General features: G+C 40.2%; 1 protein-coding gene across 1 annotated transcript in view; it reads left to right on the forward strand.

Annotated features, from left to right (window-relative positions):
• LOC128050960 (prolyl 4-hydroxylase subunit alpha-2-like) overlaps positions 1 to 17,581 on the forward strand; it is a 100,584-nt gene that overhangs the window by 78,650 nt on the left and 4,353 nt on the right. The window contains 2 exon segments of the mRNA XM_052643480.1: positions 10,073 to 10,141; positions 10,653 to 10,749. Coding sequence (XP_052499440.1) covers positions 10,073 to 10,141; positions 10,653 to 10,749 — 166 coding nt within the window.

Raw genomic sequence — 17,581 nt, forward strand, 5'->3', positions numbered from 1 at the left:
ATAGACAAGAGCTCACCCAAAAGCCTCCATACCTACACTGAAACCAAGCTCAACCCAAGAGCCAACAAGTTCCAGAGTAAGACATACACCATGCTAATTCTCCAGCAAAGCAGGAACACAGCCCTGAGCATCAAAAGATAGGCTGCCCAAAGCCATGCCAAACCTATAGATACTGAAAAACTCACTACTGGACACTTAATTGCACTTCAGAGAGAAGAGATCCAACTTCACCCACCAGAACACAGATGCAAGCTCCCCTAACCAGGAAACCTTGACAAGCCACTAATCCAACCCCACCCACAGGGAGCAGGCTACACAATAAAGAGGAATCACGAATTTTCAGCCTACGGAAAGGGCACCCCAAACACAGCTATCTAAACAAAATGAAAAGGCAGAGAAATAGCAGGTAAAAGAACATGATAAATGCCCACCAAACCAAACCAAAGAGGAGGAGATAGGGAGTCTACCTGACAAAGAATTTAGAATAATGATAGTACAGATGATCCAAAATCTTGAAAGCAAAATGGAGTTACAGATAAATAGACTAGAGACAAGGATTGAGAAGATGCAAGAAATATTTAACAAGGACCTAGAAGAAATAAGAGTTAATCAATAATGAATAATGCAATAAATGAGATAAAAAACAGTCTGTAGAGAAACAACAGTAGAATAACTGAGGCAGAAGATAGGATAAGTGAGGGGGAAGATAGAATGGTGGAAATATATGAAGCAGAAAAGAAAAAAAAAATTAAATGACAACCTCAGAGACCTCTGGGACAATGTTAAGCACCCCGATATTCAAATCATAGGGGTCCCAGAAGAAGATGAAAGGGCATGAGAAAATACTTGAGGAGATAATATTTGAAATCTTCCCTAAAATGGGGAAGGAAATAGCCACCCAAATTCCAGAAATCCGGAGAGTCCCAAACAGGATAAACCCAAGGCAAAATACCCCAGGACACATATTAATAAAATTAATGAAGATCAAACACAAAGAGGAAATATTAAAAGCAGCAAAGGAAAAGCAACAAATAACACACAAGAGGATTCCCATAAGGATAACAGCTGATCTTTCAATAGAAACTGTTCAGGCCAGAGGGGAATGGCAAGACGTTCTTAAAGTGATGAAAGAGAAAAACCTACAACCCAGATTATTATACCCAGCAAGGATCTCATTCAGATATGAAGGAGAAATCAAAAGCTTTACAGACAAAACCTGAGAGAATTCAGCACCACCAAACCAGCTCTTCAACAAATGCTAAAGGATCTTCTCTAGACAGGAAACACAGAAAAGGTTTATAAACTTGAACCCAAAACAACAAAGAAAATGGCAATGGGATCATACTTATCAATAATTACCTTAAATGTAAATGGGTTAAATACCCCAATCAAAAGACAAAGACTGACTGAATGGATACAAAAGCAAGACCACTATATATGCTGTCTACAAGAGACCCACCTCAAACCAAGGGACACATACAGACTGAAAGTGAAGGGCTGGAAAAAGATATTTCATGCAAATGGAGACCAAGAGAAAACAGGAGTAGCAATACTCATAACAGATAAAACAAACTTTGAAATAAAGACAGTGAAAGAGACAAAGAAGGACACTACATAATGATGAAAGGATCAATCCAAGAAGAAGATATAACAATTATATATGCACCCAACACAGGAGCACCTCAATATGTAAGGCAAATGCTAACAAGTATGAAAGGGAAAATTAACAGTAACAATAATAGTGGGAGACTTTAATACCCTACTCACACCTATAGATAGATCAACCAAACAGATAATTAGCAAAGAAACACAAACTTTAAATGGACCAGTTAGACCTAATTTGATATCTATAGGACATTTCACCCCAAAACAATGAATTTCACCTTTTTCTCAAGTGCACATGGAACATTCTCCAGGATAGATCACATCCTGGGCCATAAATCTAGCCTAGATAAATTAAAAAAAAATCATTCAAAGCATCTTTTCTGATCACAATGCAGTAAGATCACATGTCAATTACAGGAAAAAAAGCTATTAAAAATACAAACACATGGAGGCTAAACAACATGCTTCTGAATAACAAACAAATAATGGAAGAAATGAAAAAGGAGATCAAAATAGGCATAGAAACAAATGAAAATGAAAACACGACAACCCAAAACCTATGGGATTCAGTAAAAGCAGTGCTAAGGGGAAGGTTCATAGCAATACAAGATTACCTCAAGAAACAACAGAAAAGTCACATAAATAACCTTAATTTTACACTTAAAGCAACTAGAAAAAGAAGAAATGAAGAAACCCAGGGTTAGTAGAAGGAAAGAAATCATTAAAATTAGAGCAGAAATAAATGAAAAAGAAACACAGGAGACTATAGCAAAAATCCACCAAACTAAAAGCTGGTTCTTTGAGAAGATAAATAGACAATTAGCCAGACTCATCAAGAAAAAGAGGGAGAAGAATCAAATCAAGAAAACTGGAAATGAAACTGGAGAAATCACAACAGACAACACAGAAGTACAAAGGATCACAAGAGACTACTATCAGGAACTGTTTTATGTCAATAAAATGGACAACTTGGAAGAAATGGGCTAATTCTTAGAAAAGCATAACTTCTAAAAATAAACTAGGAAGAAATAGAAAATCTTAACAGACCCATCACAAGCATGGAAATTGAAACTATAATCAAAAATCTTCCAACAAATAAAAGCCTAGGACCAGATGGCTTCACAGGTGAATTTTACCAAAAATTTAGAGGAGAGCTGACACCTATCCTACTCAAACCCTTCCATAAAACTGCAGAGGAAGGTAAATTCCCAAACTCATTCTATGAGGCCACCATCATCCTAATACCAAAAATGCCACAGACAAAGATACCACACACAAAAAGAAAACTACAGGCCAATATCACTGATGAACATAGATGCAGAAATCATCAACAAAATTCTAGCAAACAGAATCCAACAACATATTGAAGAGATCAAACATCATGACCAAGTGGGCTTTATTCCAGGAATGCAAGGATTCTTCAATATTTGCAAACTAGTCATTGTGATATACCACATTAAAAAAATTGAAGGATAAAAACCATATGATTATCTCAATAGATACAGAGAAAGCCTTTGACAAAATTCAACACCCATTTATGATGAAAACTCCAGAAAGCAGGCATAGAAGGAACATACCTCAACATAATAGAAGCCATATGATAAACCCACAGCAAACATTATCCTCAATGGTGAAAAATGAAAGCATTTCCCCTAAAGTCAGGAACAAGACAAAGCTGCCTACTCTCACCACTGCTAGTCAACATAGTTTTGGAAGTTTTAGCCACATCCATCAGAGAAGAAAAAGAAATAAAAAGAATCCAGATTGGAAAAGAAGACATAAAACTGTCACTATTTGCAGATGACACGATCATCTACATAGAAAACCCTAAAGACACCACCAGAAAATTACTAGAGCTAATCAATGAATATGGTAAAGTTGTAGGATATAAAATCAACACACAGAAATCCCTTGCATTGCTATACACTAACAATGAGAAAACAGAGAAATTTAGGAAATAATCCCATTCACCATTGTGATGAAAAGAATAAAATACTTAGGAATAAATGTAGTAAAGAAACAAAAGACCTATATATAGAAAACTATAAAACACTGATGAAAGAAATCAAAGATAACACAAATAGATGGAGAAATATACCATGTTCATGAATCAGAAGAATCAATATAGTAAAAATGAGTATACTACCCAAAGCGATCTATAGATTCAATACAATCCCTGTCTAGCTACCAGTGGCATTTTTCACAGAACTGAGTACAAATAATTTCACAATTTGTATGGAAATACAAAAACCTTGAAAAGCCAAAGCAACCTTGAGGAAGAAGAAGGGAACTGGAGGAATCAACCTGCCTGACTTCAGACTATGCTACAAAGCTGCGGTCATCAAGACAGTATGGTACTGGCAGAAAGACAGAAATATAGAATAGTGGAACAAAATAGAAACCCCAGAGATAAATTCACACACCTATGGACACCTTAACTTTGACAAAGGAGGCAAAAATATACAGTGGAGAAAAGACAATTTCTTTAACAAGTGGTGCTGGGAAAACTGGTCAACCACCTGTAAAAGAATGAAATTAGAACACTTTCTAATACTGTACACAAACATAAAGTCAAAATGGATTAAAGATCTAAATGTAAGACCAGAAACTATAAAACTCCTAGAGGAAAACATAGGCAGAACACTCTCTAACATAAATCACAGCAAGATCCTCTATGACCCACCTCCCAGAGTAATGGAAATAAAAGCAAAAATAAACCAGTGGGATGTAATTAAACTTAAAAGGTTTTGCACAGCGAAGGAAACTATAAGCAAGGTGAAAAGACAGCCTTCAGAATGGGGGAAGATAACAAATGAAGCAACTGACAATTAATCTCAAAAATATACAAGCAGCTCATGCATTTCAATACCAGAAAAATAAATGAGCCAATAAAAAATGGGCCAAAGAACTAAACAGACATTTCTCCAAAGAAGACATACAGGTGGCTAACAAACACATGAAAAGATGCTCAACATCACTCATTATCAGAGAAATGCAAATCGAAACCACAATGAGGTACCATCTTACGCCAGTCAGAATGGCTGCTATCCAAAAGTCTACAAACAGTGAATGCTGGAGAGGGTGTGGAGAAAAGGGAAGCCTCTTACACTGTTGGTGGGAATGCAAACTAGTACAGCCACTATGGAGAACAGTGTGGAGATTCCTTAAAAAACTGGAAATAGAACTGCCATACAACCTGGCAATCCCACTGCTGAGCATACACACCAAGGAAACCAGAATTGAAAGAGACACGTGTACCCCAGTGTTCATTGTGCCACTGTTTACAATAGCCAGGACATGGAAGCAACCTAGATGTCCATCTGCAGACGAATGGATAAGAAAGCTGTGGTACATATGCACAATGGAATGTGACTCAGCTATTAAAAGGAACACATTTGAATCAGTCCTAATAAGGTAGATGAAACTGGAGCCTGTTATACAGAGTGAAATAAGTCAGAAAGAAAAACACCAATACAGTATATTAACACATATATATGGAATTTAGAAAGACGGTAATGACTACCCTATACACGAGACAGCAAAAGAGACACAGATGTAGATGAAAGACTTTCGAGGGTGGGATGATTTGAGAGAATAGCATTGAAATCTGTATATTACCATATGTGAGATAGATGACCAGTCCACATTCGATGTATGAAACAGGGCACTCAAAGCTGGTGCACTGGCACAACCCAGAGGGATGGAATGAGAAGGGAGATAGATGAGAGGGGGGTTTGGGATGAGGGACACACGTACACCCGTGGCTGATTCATGTCCATGTATGGCAAAAACTACCACGTTATTGTAAAGTAATTAGCCCCCAATTAAATAAATGTCTTTTTAAAGTGGGCAGAAGAACTGAATAGACATTTTTCCAAAGAGGAAATTAAGATGGCCAGCAGACATGGAAAAAATGCTCAATGTGATTAATCCTCAGAGAAATGCAAATCAAAACCACAGTGAGATACTATCTCACACCTGTCAGAACAGCCATCATCAATAACACAAATAGCACATGTTGGCAAGGATATGGAGAAACAGGAACCTCCTGCTGTTGGTATGAATGTAAATTGGTGCAGCCACTATGGAAAACAGAATGGAAATTTCTGAAAATCATAATTTTTTTTATGACTTAGTTACCTTGTGACTCAGCAATTCCATTTTTTCGTATATATCTGAAAAAAGCAAAAATGCTAATTCAAATAGATACATACACCCTGGTTCATAGTTTATAGAAACATTAATTGCAACTGCCAAGGTATGGAAGCAACCTAAATTCCCAAACAGATGAACAGATAAAGAAGATGTGGTATACATGTACAATAAACTACTACTCAGACTCAAAAGAGAACAGAATTTTGCCATCTGTAGCAATATGGATGAACTTGGAGGACAGTATGCTAAGTGAAATAAGTCAGACAAAGACAAATAGTGTATGATATCACTTACATATGGAATCTAAAAATAAAACAAGCTAGTCAATACGACAGAAAAGAAGCAAACTTAGAGATATAGAGAACAAACTTGTGATTACCAGTGGGGAAAGGGAAGGGAAGAGGGGAAAAGGGGTAAGGGAGTAAGAGGTACAAGCTATTAGGTATAGAATAAGCTACAGGGATAAGTGTTACAACATGTGGAATATAGGCAGCATCTTATAATACCTATAAATAGAGTATAACCTTTAAAAATGGTGAATCACTCTGTTGAACACCTGTAACTTATATAATATTATACAACCTTGTGGCTCAGCTGGTAAAGAATTCGCCTGCAAGGCAGGAGACCTGAGTTCTTTCCCTGGGTTGGGAAGATCCCCTAGAGAAGGAAAAGGCTACCCACACTAGTATTCTGGCTTGGAGAAGTCCATGGACTGTATAATCCATGAGGTCACAAAGAGTCGGACTGAGTGACTTTTACTTTCACAACAACTGTGCTTCCATTTTAAATAAGTAAAGGGCTGGATTAGCTCGCTGAGAAGTATGGAGTGCGCTGTGGTTTAAATATCCTCCACTTGAACTCTGCTACTGACTCCTTTCAATCAGACACCAGTAGACTGGTGACTGATAGACATCAGAGACTCTGATAGACATCAGAGACTCCAGTAGACATCAAAGACTCCAGTAGACATCAAAGACTCCCAATATTGATCTCTGGCCTCATCTTTCTTTCATGACCCCTTCCAAGTGTATGGCTACTGTAGTCAGCCCTTCTTGACAGAAGGGATGTGTCAGTTCAGTTCAGTTCAGTCACTCAGTCATGTCCGACTCTTTGTGACCCCATGAGTCACAGCATGCCAGGCCTCCCTGTCCATCACCAACTCCCGGACTTCACTCAAACTCATGTCCATCGAGTCGGTGATGTCCATCCAGCCATCTCATCCTCTGTCATCCCCTTTTCCTCCTGTCCCCAATCTCTTGTTTCAGAAAAACTTCTATTTCTGCTTTATTGACTATGCCAAAGCCTTTGACTGTATGGATCACAATAAAACTGTGGAAAACTCTGAAAGAGATGGGAATACCAGACTACCTGACTTGCCTCTTGAGAAACTTATATGCAGGTCAGGAAGCAACAGTTAGAAGTGGACATGGAACAACAGACTGGTTCCAAAAAGGAAAAGGAGTACATCAAGGCTGTATATTGTCACCTGGCTTATTTAACTTCTATGCAGAGTACATCATGAGAAACGCTGGGCTGGAAGAAGCACAAGCTGAAATCAAGATTGCCAGGAGAAATATCGATAACCTCAGATAGGCAGATGATACCACCCTTATGGCAAAAAGTGAAGAGGAACTAAAAAGCCTCTTGATGAAAGTGAAAGAGGAGAGTGAAAAAGTTGGCTTAAAGCTCAACATTCAGAAAACAAAGATCATGGCATCCGGTCCCATCACTTCATGGGAAATAGATGGGGAAACAGTGTCAGACTTTATTTTTGTGGGGGCTCCAAAATCACTGCAGATGGTGACTGAAGCCATGAAATTAAGACACTTACTCCTCGGAAGGAAAGTTATGACCAACCTAGATGGCATATTCAAAAGCGGAGACATTACTTTGCCAACAAAGGTCCATTTAGTCAAGGCTATGGTTTTTCCTGTGGTCATGTATGGATGTGAGAGTTGGACTGTGAAGAAAGCTGAGTGCTGAAGAATTGATGCTTTTGAACTGTGTTGTTGGAGAAGACTCTTGAGAGTCCCTTGGACTGCAAGGAGTTCCAACCAGTCCATCCTAAAGGAGATCAGTCCTGGGTGTTCATTGGAAGGACTGATGCTGAAGCTGATATTCCAATACTTTGGCCACCTCATGCAAAGAGTTGACTCATTGGGATGTGTCAGGCAGAAGCAAAGTTGAGAACCACAGTACATAACTGGGAGCTCCAACTGTGAGGCAGGGGATATATACACCTATTTTTTAAAATCACTGTTCCAGAGTTGGAAAATTTTTTTACTGTGTAGCAGGTGCTTATGAATTCTTGCAGAGAAAAGAATGAGCACCTTTGCCAGATTGAGGAGTTCAAGAAGTAGAGGAGTCAGGACTGGGGGAAAGACCCACACAGAAATTGTTAACAGAAACAAACTTGTTGCTCTATGAAACAGTTCCCCTTTCTCGAAAGAGAAATGTCTTAGAGTCAGTGAACAGAAATGTTTGCCCAACCTGATCTTTACTGAGTCCTAAGAAGATGGGCTCGATAAAGGACAGAAATGGTATGGACCTAACGGAAGCAGAAGATATTGAGAAGAGGTGGCAAGAATACACAGAAGAACTGTACAAGAAAGATCTTCACGACCCAGATAATCACGATGGTGTGATCACTCATCTAGAGCCAGACTTCCTGGAATGTGAAGTCAAGTGGGCCTTAGAAAGCATCACTATGAACAAAGCTAGTGGAGGTGATGGAATTCCAGTTGAGCTATTTCAAATCCTGAAAGATGATGTTGTGAAAGTGCTGCAGTCAATATGCCAGCAAATTTGGAAAACTCAGCAGTGCCCACAGGACTGAAAAAGGTCAGTTTTCATTCTAATCCCAAAGTAAGGCAATGCCAAAGAATGCTCAAACTACCGCACAATTGCACTCATCTCACACGCTAGTAAAGTAATGCTCAAAATTCTCCAAGCCAGGCTTCAACAATATGTGAACCAGGAACTTCCTGATGTTCAAGCTGGTTTTAGAAAAGGCAGAGGAACCAGAGATCAAATTGCCAACACCCGCTGGATCATGGAAGAAGCAAGAGAGTTCCAGAAAAACATCTATTTCTGCTTTATTGACTATGCCAAAGCCTTTGACTGTGTGGATCACAATCAACTGTGGAAAATTCTGAGATGGGAATACCAGACCACCTGACCTGCCTCTTGAGAAATCTGTATGCAGGTCAGGAAGCAACAGTTAGAAGTGGACATGGAACAACAGACTGGTTTCAAATAGGAAAAGGAGTCCATCAAGGCTGTATATTGTCACCCTGCTTATTTAACGTCTATGAAGAGTACATCATGAGAAACGCTGGACTGGAAGAAACACAAGCTGAAATCAAGATTGCCAGGAGAAATATCAATAACCTCAGATATGCAGATGATACCACCCTTATGGCAGAAAGTGAAGAGGCACTAAAAAGCCTCTTGATGAAAGTGAAAGAGGAGAGTGAAAAAGTTGGCTTAAAGCTCAACATTCAGAAAACGAAGATCATGGCATCCGGTCCCATCACTCCATGGGATATAGATGGGGAAACAGTGGAAACAGTGTCAGCCTTTATTTTTTGGGGCTCCAAAATCACTGCAGATGGTGATTGCAGCCATGAAATTAAAAGATAGTTATTCCTTGGAAGAAAAGTTATGACCAACCTAGATAACATATTCAAAAGCAGAGACATTACTTTGCTGACTAAGGTCCGTCTAGTCAAGGCTATGGTTTTTCCTGTGGTCATGTATGGATGTGAGAGTTGGACTGTGAAGAAGGCTGAGTGCCGAAGAATTGGTGCTTTTGAACTGTGGTGTTGGAGAAGACTCTTGAGAGTCCCTTGGACTGCAAGGAGATCCAACCAGTCCATCCTGAAGGAGATCAGTCCTGGGATTTCTTTGGAAGGGATGATGCTAAAGCTGAAACTCCAGTACTTTGGCCACCTCATGCGAAGAATTGACTCATTGGAAAAGACCCTGATGCTGGGAGGGATTGAGGGCAGGAGGAGAAGGGGACGACAGAGGATGAGATGGCTGGGTGGTATCATGGACTCGATGGGCGTGAGTCTGAGTGAACTCTGGGAGTTGGTGATGGACAAGGAGGCCTGGCGTGCTGCGATTCATGGGGTCGCAGAGAGTCAGACATGACTGAGTGACTGAACTGATCTGAACTGAACTGAACTGACCATGGGTGGTAGGGAAAAAAGAACAGCTTGTTGTGTCTGGATCCTTCCCAAATCAAGCAGGATATAGAATCTAAGAGCCTTGAATGAGAAGGGGCAACTACTATGCTTTGTTTTCACAGATGAATGATGTAGAAGCTGGTGGTGCCACTGTTTTCCCATATCTGGGGACTATGATTTCACCCAAGAAGGTAATTTCTGTTCTTTGTAGGTCACTGGTTGCTTCAGGGCACAGGACTTGTTCATTTACCTGCTTCATTCCTTAGCTTGCTTTACTGTGACTGTGATAGCATCAGGAACTAACTTTCTACCTGGACTACAACCTTTTGGCCTCTACTTTGGGAAAAGGTATAGGAGATCGACGGGTGGGTTTCCAGATGTTCACCACATCATAAGGGGTAGGTACTGCCTGCATAATGCCCGTGGAGTCCTAGAGCTCTGTGCCCTTATACTTTGGTGAGAGTGTTTCCTTTCAGATTGGAGTTTCAGAAGTACTCCATGGTCAGGTCCCAGAGACCATGTGAAATTGGAGTGGTGGTTATATAGGTAGCTGATGACGTTCCCTGAATAAAAATAAGTCATATGCTTATCACAAGTGGCATCTCTTTTTGGGTTCAAAATTTGTGTCTTCCAAAGACTGTTTCTGATTTGTTCCCTCAAAACCAGCAACAGGATATGTTCTGATAAGCCCTCTCTTTCCAGGGAACAGCCATATTCTGGTATAACCTTCTGCTGAGTGGGAAAGGCAACCACCTAACAAAACATACTGCCTGTCCTGTGCTTGTGGGCTGCACGTGGGGTGAGTGATATAAGATGTGGGGTTAGCCATTGTGACCTCATACTAGGTTTTGGTGGTCAATCTTAGACTCTACTGGGAGTGAACAGCTGCCATATTCTTATGAAGGCAAGACAATTTCCTTGTATAGAATTTTCTACACTAACTACTTTAGAGCCTTCTTTCAACTTGTAGCTCTCTACCCACTTAATTTGTTGAGAATATTAAAATAATTGATTTGAGTTTCCCTTGAACATTCTCAAATACTATGGGAACCTTGTGGAGACTTCTTGAATATGGCTGTCAAGAGAAATGGATTCTGGCAAGGGTTCTGAGATTGCAGTCAGGGAGAACTTGAATCAGAGATGGGAAGAGGTGTCTCAGGCAAGTAAAGCCTACATGGAACAAGGCTCAAGCTAAAAGCAGCATTGTAGATGTGGAGACAGGCTGCCTTTGTCTCTTGCACGAAAAGAGGCCTTAGCACAGGGGTCAAGAGATGAAGCTCAAGACTGGGACCAAACCATGGAGGCTGAAATTTGAGCTTTGTTCTGGAAGCAGCTGTGGTGAGCAGTGGAGAGGCTCAAAGCAGGTTGTGACAGGAAGTGATCACGAAGAGAAGAATTTATAGCCTTCTTAGAGAATTATGGGGATAAGTAATGATAGGTTCACGGAAAATTAAGCAAATTAAAAACAAAATGAGACAATTGCTGACCTCAGGAAAAAGAAAAAGTTGTACAAGAAAGGAAATAGAAGTATAGCTGAGCCTTGAACAAAGTGGGGATTAGGAGTACTGACCCTCAGCACAGTTGGAAATCTGCGTATAATTTATAGTTGGTCCTCTCTGTACATGATTCCTTCATATCTGTGCTTCTACATTAGTAGATTCAATGGACTGTGGGGTTGTATAGTACCATAGTATTTAAACTGTTTAAAAAATATCCAGATATAAATGGACCTGTGTGGTTCAAGAATCACCTGTTTTATTTATTAGATGGCTTAGGTGTGAGCAGTATTTACATAAATGACATAATAATGTGAACACTAAATATTAATTTAACTAAACTTGTAATTTAACTATATTGGGAGATAGGAGTGTGAAATAGGCATTTGAAGAGTAGTGTAAAAAATTCCAAATCTCCATCTTCCATGGTAGACTTATCAACATATAAGATCTAAAATTGAAATAAATAGCACTGTAAGTATATTATTTAGAAAAATAAAGATAAATATCAGAAGAAACAGCTAAAGGAGTTGAATGTCCTCTGGAGGTGGGAATTGGTGGTGAGAAGGGATAAGTAGGAGATTGCTGTGTAACATTGTAATTCTTGTGGAACAGTTTGACTTTTCCAAAAAAGTATATGTATTGCTTTAAAAATTAAGTATTATAAATTATATTTTGAAGTATTATGACTTCATTAATACATTAAAATCAATTTTTAGAATTCATTATGAATGCATCTATATTGAGAAATGAAATCATGATTCATGAGCCTTTAAGGCACAGCTTTAAGGAATAGACTATGCTAGCACCAACTCTGCTTCCTAAGATTGGTCCACTTGCCAGAGCCCCTGAGGTTGATGTCTAGGCCTTCCACAATCTTAACCTCCAGCTTCATCTCCTATCTCTCAGTTTCCACCCTCCACATCCCAGCAATATCAAGCTTTTTGGGGTCCTTGACACAGACTCCAGCGTGGATCATGTCTGCTCTCTTTCTCATCCTATTCCCACTTCCCAGACACTCTTGGTATAGGAACCACTTGCTCTGTCAATTTTCTTCGCTGAATAACTCCTATTCAGCTTTCTGTCCCAGCTCTAGGGTTTCCTCTTCCCCAACATGGTTAGACGCTCTTTAGCTCTATTTCTGTGGCAGCCTACACGCATATATCTTGTGCTACTGACAGGCTTTTGTACAGTTATCTCATTCCCTCACCAGTTAATAAGCAACTTGATGCCCAAAACCAAGTCTTACTCATTTCTGACTCCCAGACCCAGTGAAGGAGTCATCATGAAGGCATCATTCATTTTGGCTGCTGAACTAATCTACTTATTCCTGTCCATTCTCCAATAAGTGGTTCTATAAATGAGGGCAGGAATTCTTGAGGCCATGTGGATCAACAGAAGTTGACTGTCATCCTTTTCTGCCCTTTGCCTTCCTGGCCCCTCAACCCATATTGTCTTCAGATTCAATGTGGGAGACCCCCCTCATCTTCCAGTCCCGTCAGGCAGGTCTTTGGAGGCATGAATATTTGTGTGGAGTAGAGAGTGGACTGGGGAATGTCCTGGGTGACCTTGGTCCCAGCCTCTCTGGCCAGCCTGTGCTATCTCTGGCTGCTCAGGTAGGGTTGGAACAGAGTCAGGTGGTCTGGCACATAGCAAGTTACCTTTGTACTTCAGATGCTTTAGATGTGAGATGTTTCAGTGAACCAAAGTTCTAATACCTTGTTTACATGCTTGTTTTTATGAAATTTCTATTAATGTGGCTTTAACCAAAAAATAAAATGTCCCTCCCTGCCAGAAGCCTTGAAGAGCTTTATTTAGACTATATATATTTTAATATGGGGAGCTTTTACCAACTTTACCATTTCCTATGCATCCTCTCTGTTCAAGGAGAATATGGATAATGAATACTTGAGAGGCAAACTCTGATGTTAGGTTCTAGACAAGGTTTCCCACTTATTTTTCCTCTAAGCATCAATGTCCTTTCTGGGAAGTGAGGGAGTCAGTCTCCTTGCATCTCAGAGAATATAGAGATCATGTATGCCCATGGTTGTGATGCTGTTATAATTTGAGATTTCTTACTTTAAAAATTTGAAATACACACCCAGAATTGTTTGTGATACATAGATGTACAGTTTAAAGACTATGAGAGTGAGCATGAGCACCCATGTCACTATCTGGGTTAGAGAAGAGATTATTTTCAGACTTATACCTCAGGAGCCCCTGTGAGCCTCTCTGATCACATCTCTGACCTGCCCCCAGTACCTCGGTAGTAACCACTGTCTAGTGATCTGTGGTAGTCATGCCTTTGCTTTTCTTTGTAGTTTTACTATCAAGGACTGTATCCCTAAATAAATATTAGTTATTTTGTTTTCCCTGATTTTGAACTCTTTGTAGTGAAATTAAGAGTATATTTTGGGAGATGTTTGGGTTATTTTATTTGATAGTTGTTTGTAGGATTCATTCATGTTGTTGTGCAGCTGTAATTTATGTTAATTTGTATGGTTCACTTTTGTTAGCATCTATCATAGAATAGTATATAATATACTGATACACTGTTGATAGACATTTAGGCTGGTTTCAGTCTTTAATGAATAGGCTGTCATTGCATTTTTATACATTATTTCTGGTACAAATAAACACATTTATGTAGAATATATATCTAGAAGCGGAAATGCTGAATCTCAATAGATGAGTCTTCAACTTTACTAGTATAATATATTATAGAGTGGTTGAGCTCATTGCTACTAGGAGTAAGAGTTGTTATCCCAACTTTCTCCAATATCCTGTCTTGTCATATACTTGGATTTTAGCTAGTTTATTATATGTATAGTATTATCTATCTTAACATGATTATTGCTTTGGCTTCATCCCTTCATTCTTTCTGGAGTTATTTCTCCACTGATGTCCAGTAGCACATTGGGCACCTACTGACCCGGAGAGTTCCTCTTTCAGTATCCTATCATTTTGCCTTTTCATACTGTTCATGGGGGTCTCAAGGCAAGAATACTGAAGTGGTTTACCATTCCCTTCTCCAGTGGACCACATTCTGTGAGACCTCTCCACCATGACCCGCCCATCTTGGGTGGCCCCACGGGCATGGCTTAGTTTCATTGAGTTAGACAAGGCTGTGGTCCTAGTGTGATTAGATTAACTAGTTTTCTGTGAGTATGGTTTCAGTGTGTCTGCCCTCTGATGCCTCTCGCAACACCTGCCGTCTTACTTGGGTTTCTCTTACCTTGGACTTGGCATATCACTTCACAGCTGCTCCAGCAAAACGCAGCCACTGCTCCTTACCTTGGACGAGGGGTATCTCCTCACCGCCACCCCTCCTGACCTTGAATGTGGAGTAGCTCCTCTAGGCCCTTCTGCACCGTGCAGCCACTGCTGCTTGGACTTGGCGTTGCTCCTCTCGGCCACTGCCCCTGACCTCGGGTGTTGGGTAGCTCCTCCTGGCCGCTGCCCCTGGCCTCGGGCGGGGGGTAGCTCTTCTTGGCCACCGCCTCTGACCTCGGACATGGGGTAGCTCCTCTTGGCCGTGCTTGTGCGCCGTTGCAGCCAACAGAGGAAAATAATAGAATGGGGAATACTAGACATCTCTTCAAGAAAATTAGAGATACCAAGGGAACATTTCATGCAAAGATGGGCTCAATGAAGGACAGAAATGGTATGGACCTAAGAGAAGCAGAAGATATTAAGAAGAGGTGGCAAGAATACACAGAAGAACTGTACAAAAAAGATCTTCATGACCCAGATAATCACGATGGTATGATCACTCACCCAGAGCCAGACATACTGGAATGTGAAGTCAAGTGGGCCTTAGAAAGCATCACTACGAACAAAGCTAGTGGAGGTGATGGAATTCCAGTTGAGCTATTTCAAATCCTGAAAGATGATGCTGTGAAAGTGCTGCACTCAATATGCCAGCAAATTTGGAAAACTCAGCAGTGGCCACAGATCGGTTTTCATTCCAATCCCAAAGTAAGGCAATGCCAAAGAATGCTCAAACTACCGCACAATTGCACTCATCTCACATGCTAGTAAAGTAATGCTCAAAATTCTCCAAGCCAGGCTTCAGCAATACGTGAACTGTGAACTTCCAAATGTTGAAGCTGGTTTTAGAAAAAGCAGAGGAACCAGAGATCAAATTACCAACATCTGCTGGATCATGGAAAAAGCAAGAGAGTTCCAGAAAAACATCTATTTCTGCTTTATTGACTATGCCAAAGCCTTTGACTGTGTGGATCACGATAAACTGTGGAAAATTCTTCAAGAGATGGGCATACCAGACCACCTGACCTGCCTCTTGAGAAACCTATATGCAGGTCAGGAAGCAACAGTTAGAAATGGACATGGAACAACAGAGTGGTTCCAAATAGGAAAAGGAGTACATCAAGGCTGTATATTGTCACCCTGCTTATTTAACTTATATGCAGAGTACATCATGAGAAACGCTGGGCTGAAAGAAGCACAAGCTGCAATCAAGATTGCTAGGAGAAATATCAATAACCTCAGATATGCAGATGACACCACCCTTATGGCAGAAAAAGAAGAGGAACTAAAAAGCCTCTTGATGAAAGTGAAAGTGGAGAGTGAAAAAGTTGCCTTAAAGTTTAACATTCAGAAAACAAAGATCATGGCATCTGGTCCCATCACCTCATGGAAAGTAGATGGGGAAACAGTGGAAACAGTGGCAGACTTTATTTTGGGGGGCTCCAAAATCACTGCAGATGGTGACTGAAGCCATGAAATTAAAAGACACTTACTCCTTGGAAGATAAGTTATGACCAACCTAGATGGCATATTCAAAAGCTGAGATATTACTTTGCCAACAAAGGCCCGTCTAGTCAAGGCTATGGTTTTTCCTGTGGTCATGTATGGATGTGAGAGTTTGACTGTGAAGAAAGCTGAGCGCCAAAGAATTGGTGCTTTTGAACTGTGGTGTTGGAGAAGACTCTTGAGAGTCCCTTGGACTGCAAAGAGATCCAACCAGTCCATCCTAAAGGAGATCAGTCCTGGGTGTTCTTTGGAAGGACTGATGCTAAAGCTAAAACTCCAATACTTTGACCACCTCATGCAAAGAGTTGACTCATTGGAAAAGACCCTGATGCTGGGAGGGATTGGGGGCAGGAGGAGAAGGGGACGACAGAGGATGAGATGGCTGGATGGCATCACCAACTCGATGGACGTGAATTTGAGTGAACTCCGGGAGTTGGTGATGGACAGGGAGGCCTGGCATGCTGCGATTCATGGGGTCGCGAAGAGTCAGACACGACTGAGTAACTGAACTGAACTGAACATGATTATTAATGGTGTTGAACCCTTTCTTGTGTGCTTTTTAGCCTTTGGATTTCATATTTGTCTATTCAGGTCTTTTTCTTACTAATTCACACAAGTTTTTAAAATACTATGGACACAAGCTCTTTGTTGATTACATGTTTTGAAATATCTTTTTCTAGTTTGTCTTTTTACTCCTAGTTCTGTCTTTTGTTGAACAGAAGTTAATTTCTGTTTCAAGTTTATCAGGCTTTCCCTTTTTGATTTACACTTTGTATGTCTTGTTTAAGAAGTTCTTCTGTATCCCAAGATCATAAAGATATTTCTTATATTCTTTTCTAGAAGCATTATAGTCATTTTTTTCATCTATATCTTTAATTCACTTAGGTTTTATTTTTGTATCCGGTATGAAGTACAAAGATTCTTTTTACATATGGTTTATGCTAGAGTAGTAAAATAATCCCTAAATCTCAATGGCTTAACTATAAAGCCATCTCTCATGCAAAAAAAATCACTGGTTCTAGGGCAACTGTTACCTGTCTGGTGCCATACAATCTCCTTCTGGTGCCTTCCACCATCAGAACCTAACAGGAAGCCAGCTAATAAGGGAATCTGAAAAATAATAGAGTTGCAACTTCTCTGCCAAGAGTGTTCCCTGGATCTGTCTCACTGGCAGTTCTACAGTTCTAATCCTTGTATACTCAGTATGTGACATTGACCCCCAAATCCATTTTTTTCCAGAGGTTCTCTGATTAGCTTCTTCATCTTCCATTGTGCACAGCTTTAGAATCTAGAAAATGTCACAATGGGTAAACAGGGTGAGTGGTTGGCTAAGTTCCACATCCCTCCCTCCTATATGGT

Source organism: Budorcas taxicolor, chromosome 7, assembly GCF_023091745.1.
Source record: "Budorcas taxicolor isolate Tak-1 chromosome 7, Takin1.1, whole genome shotgun sequence".
Taxonomy (NCBI): domain Eukaryota; kingdom Metazoa; phylum Chordata; class Mammalia; order Artiodactyla; family Bovidae; genus Budorcas; species Budorcas taxicolor.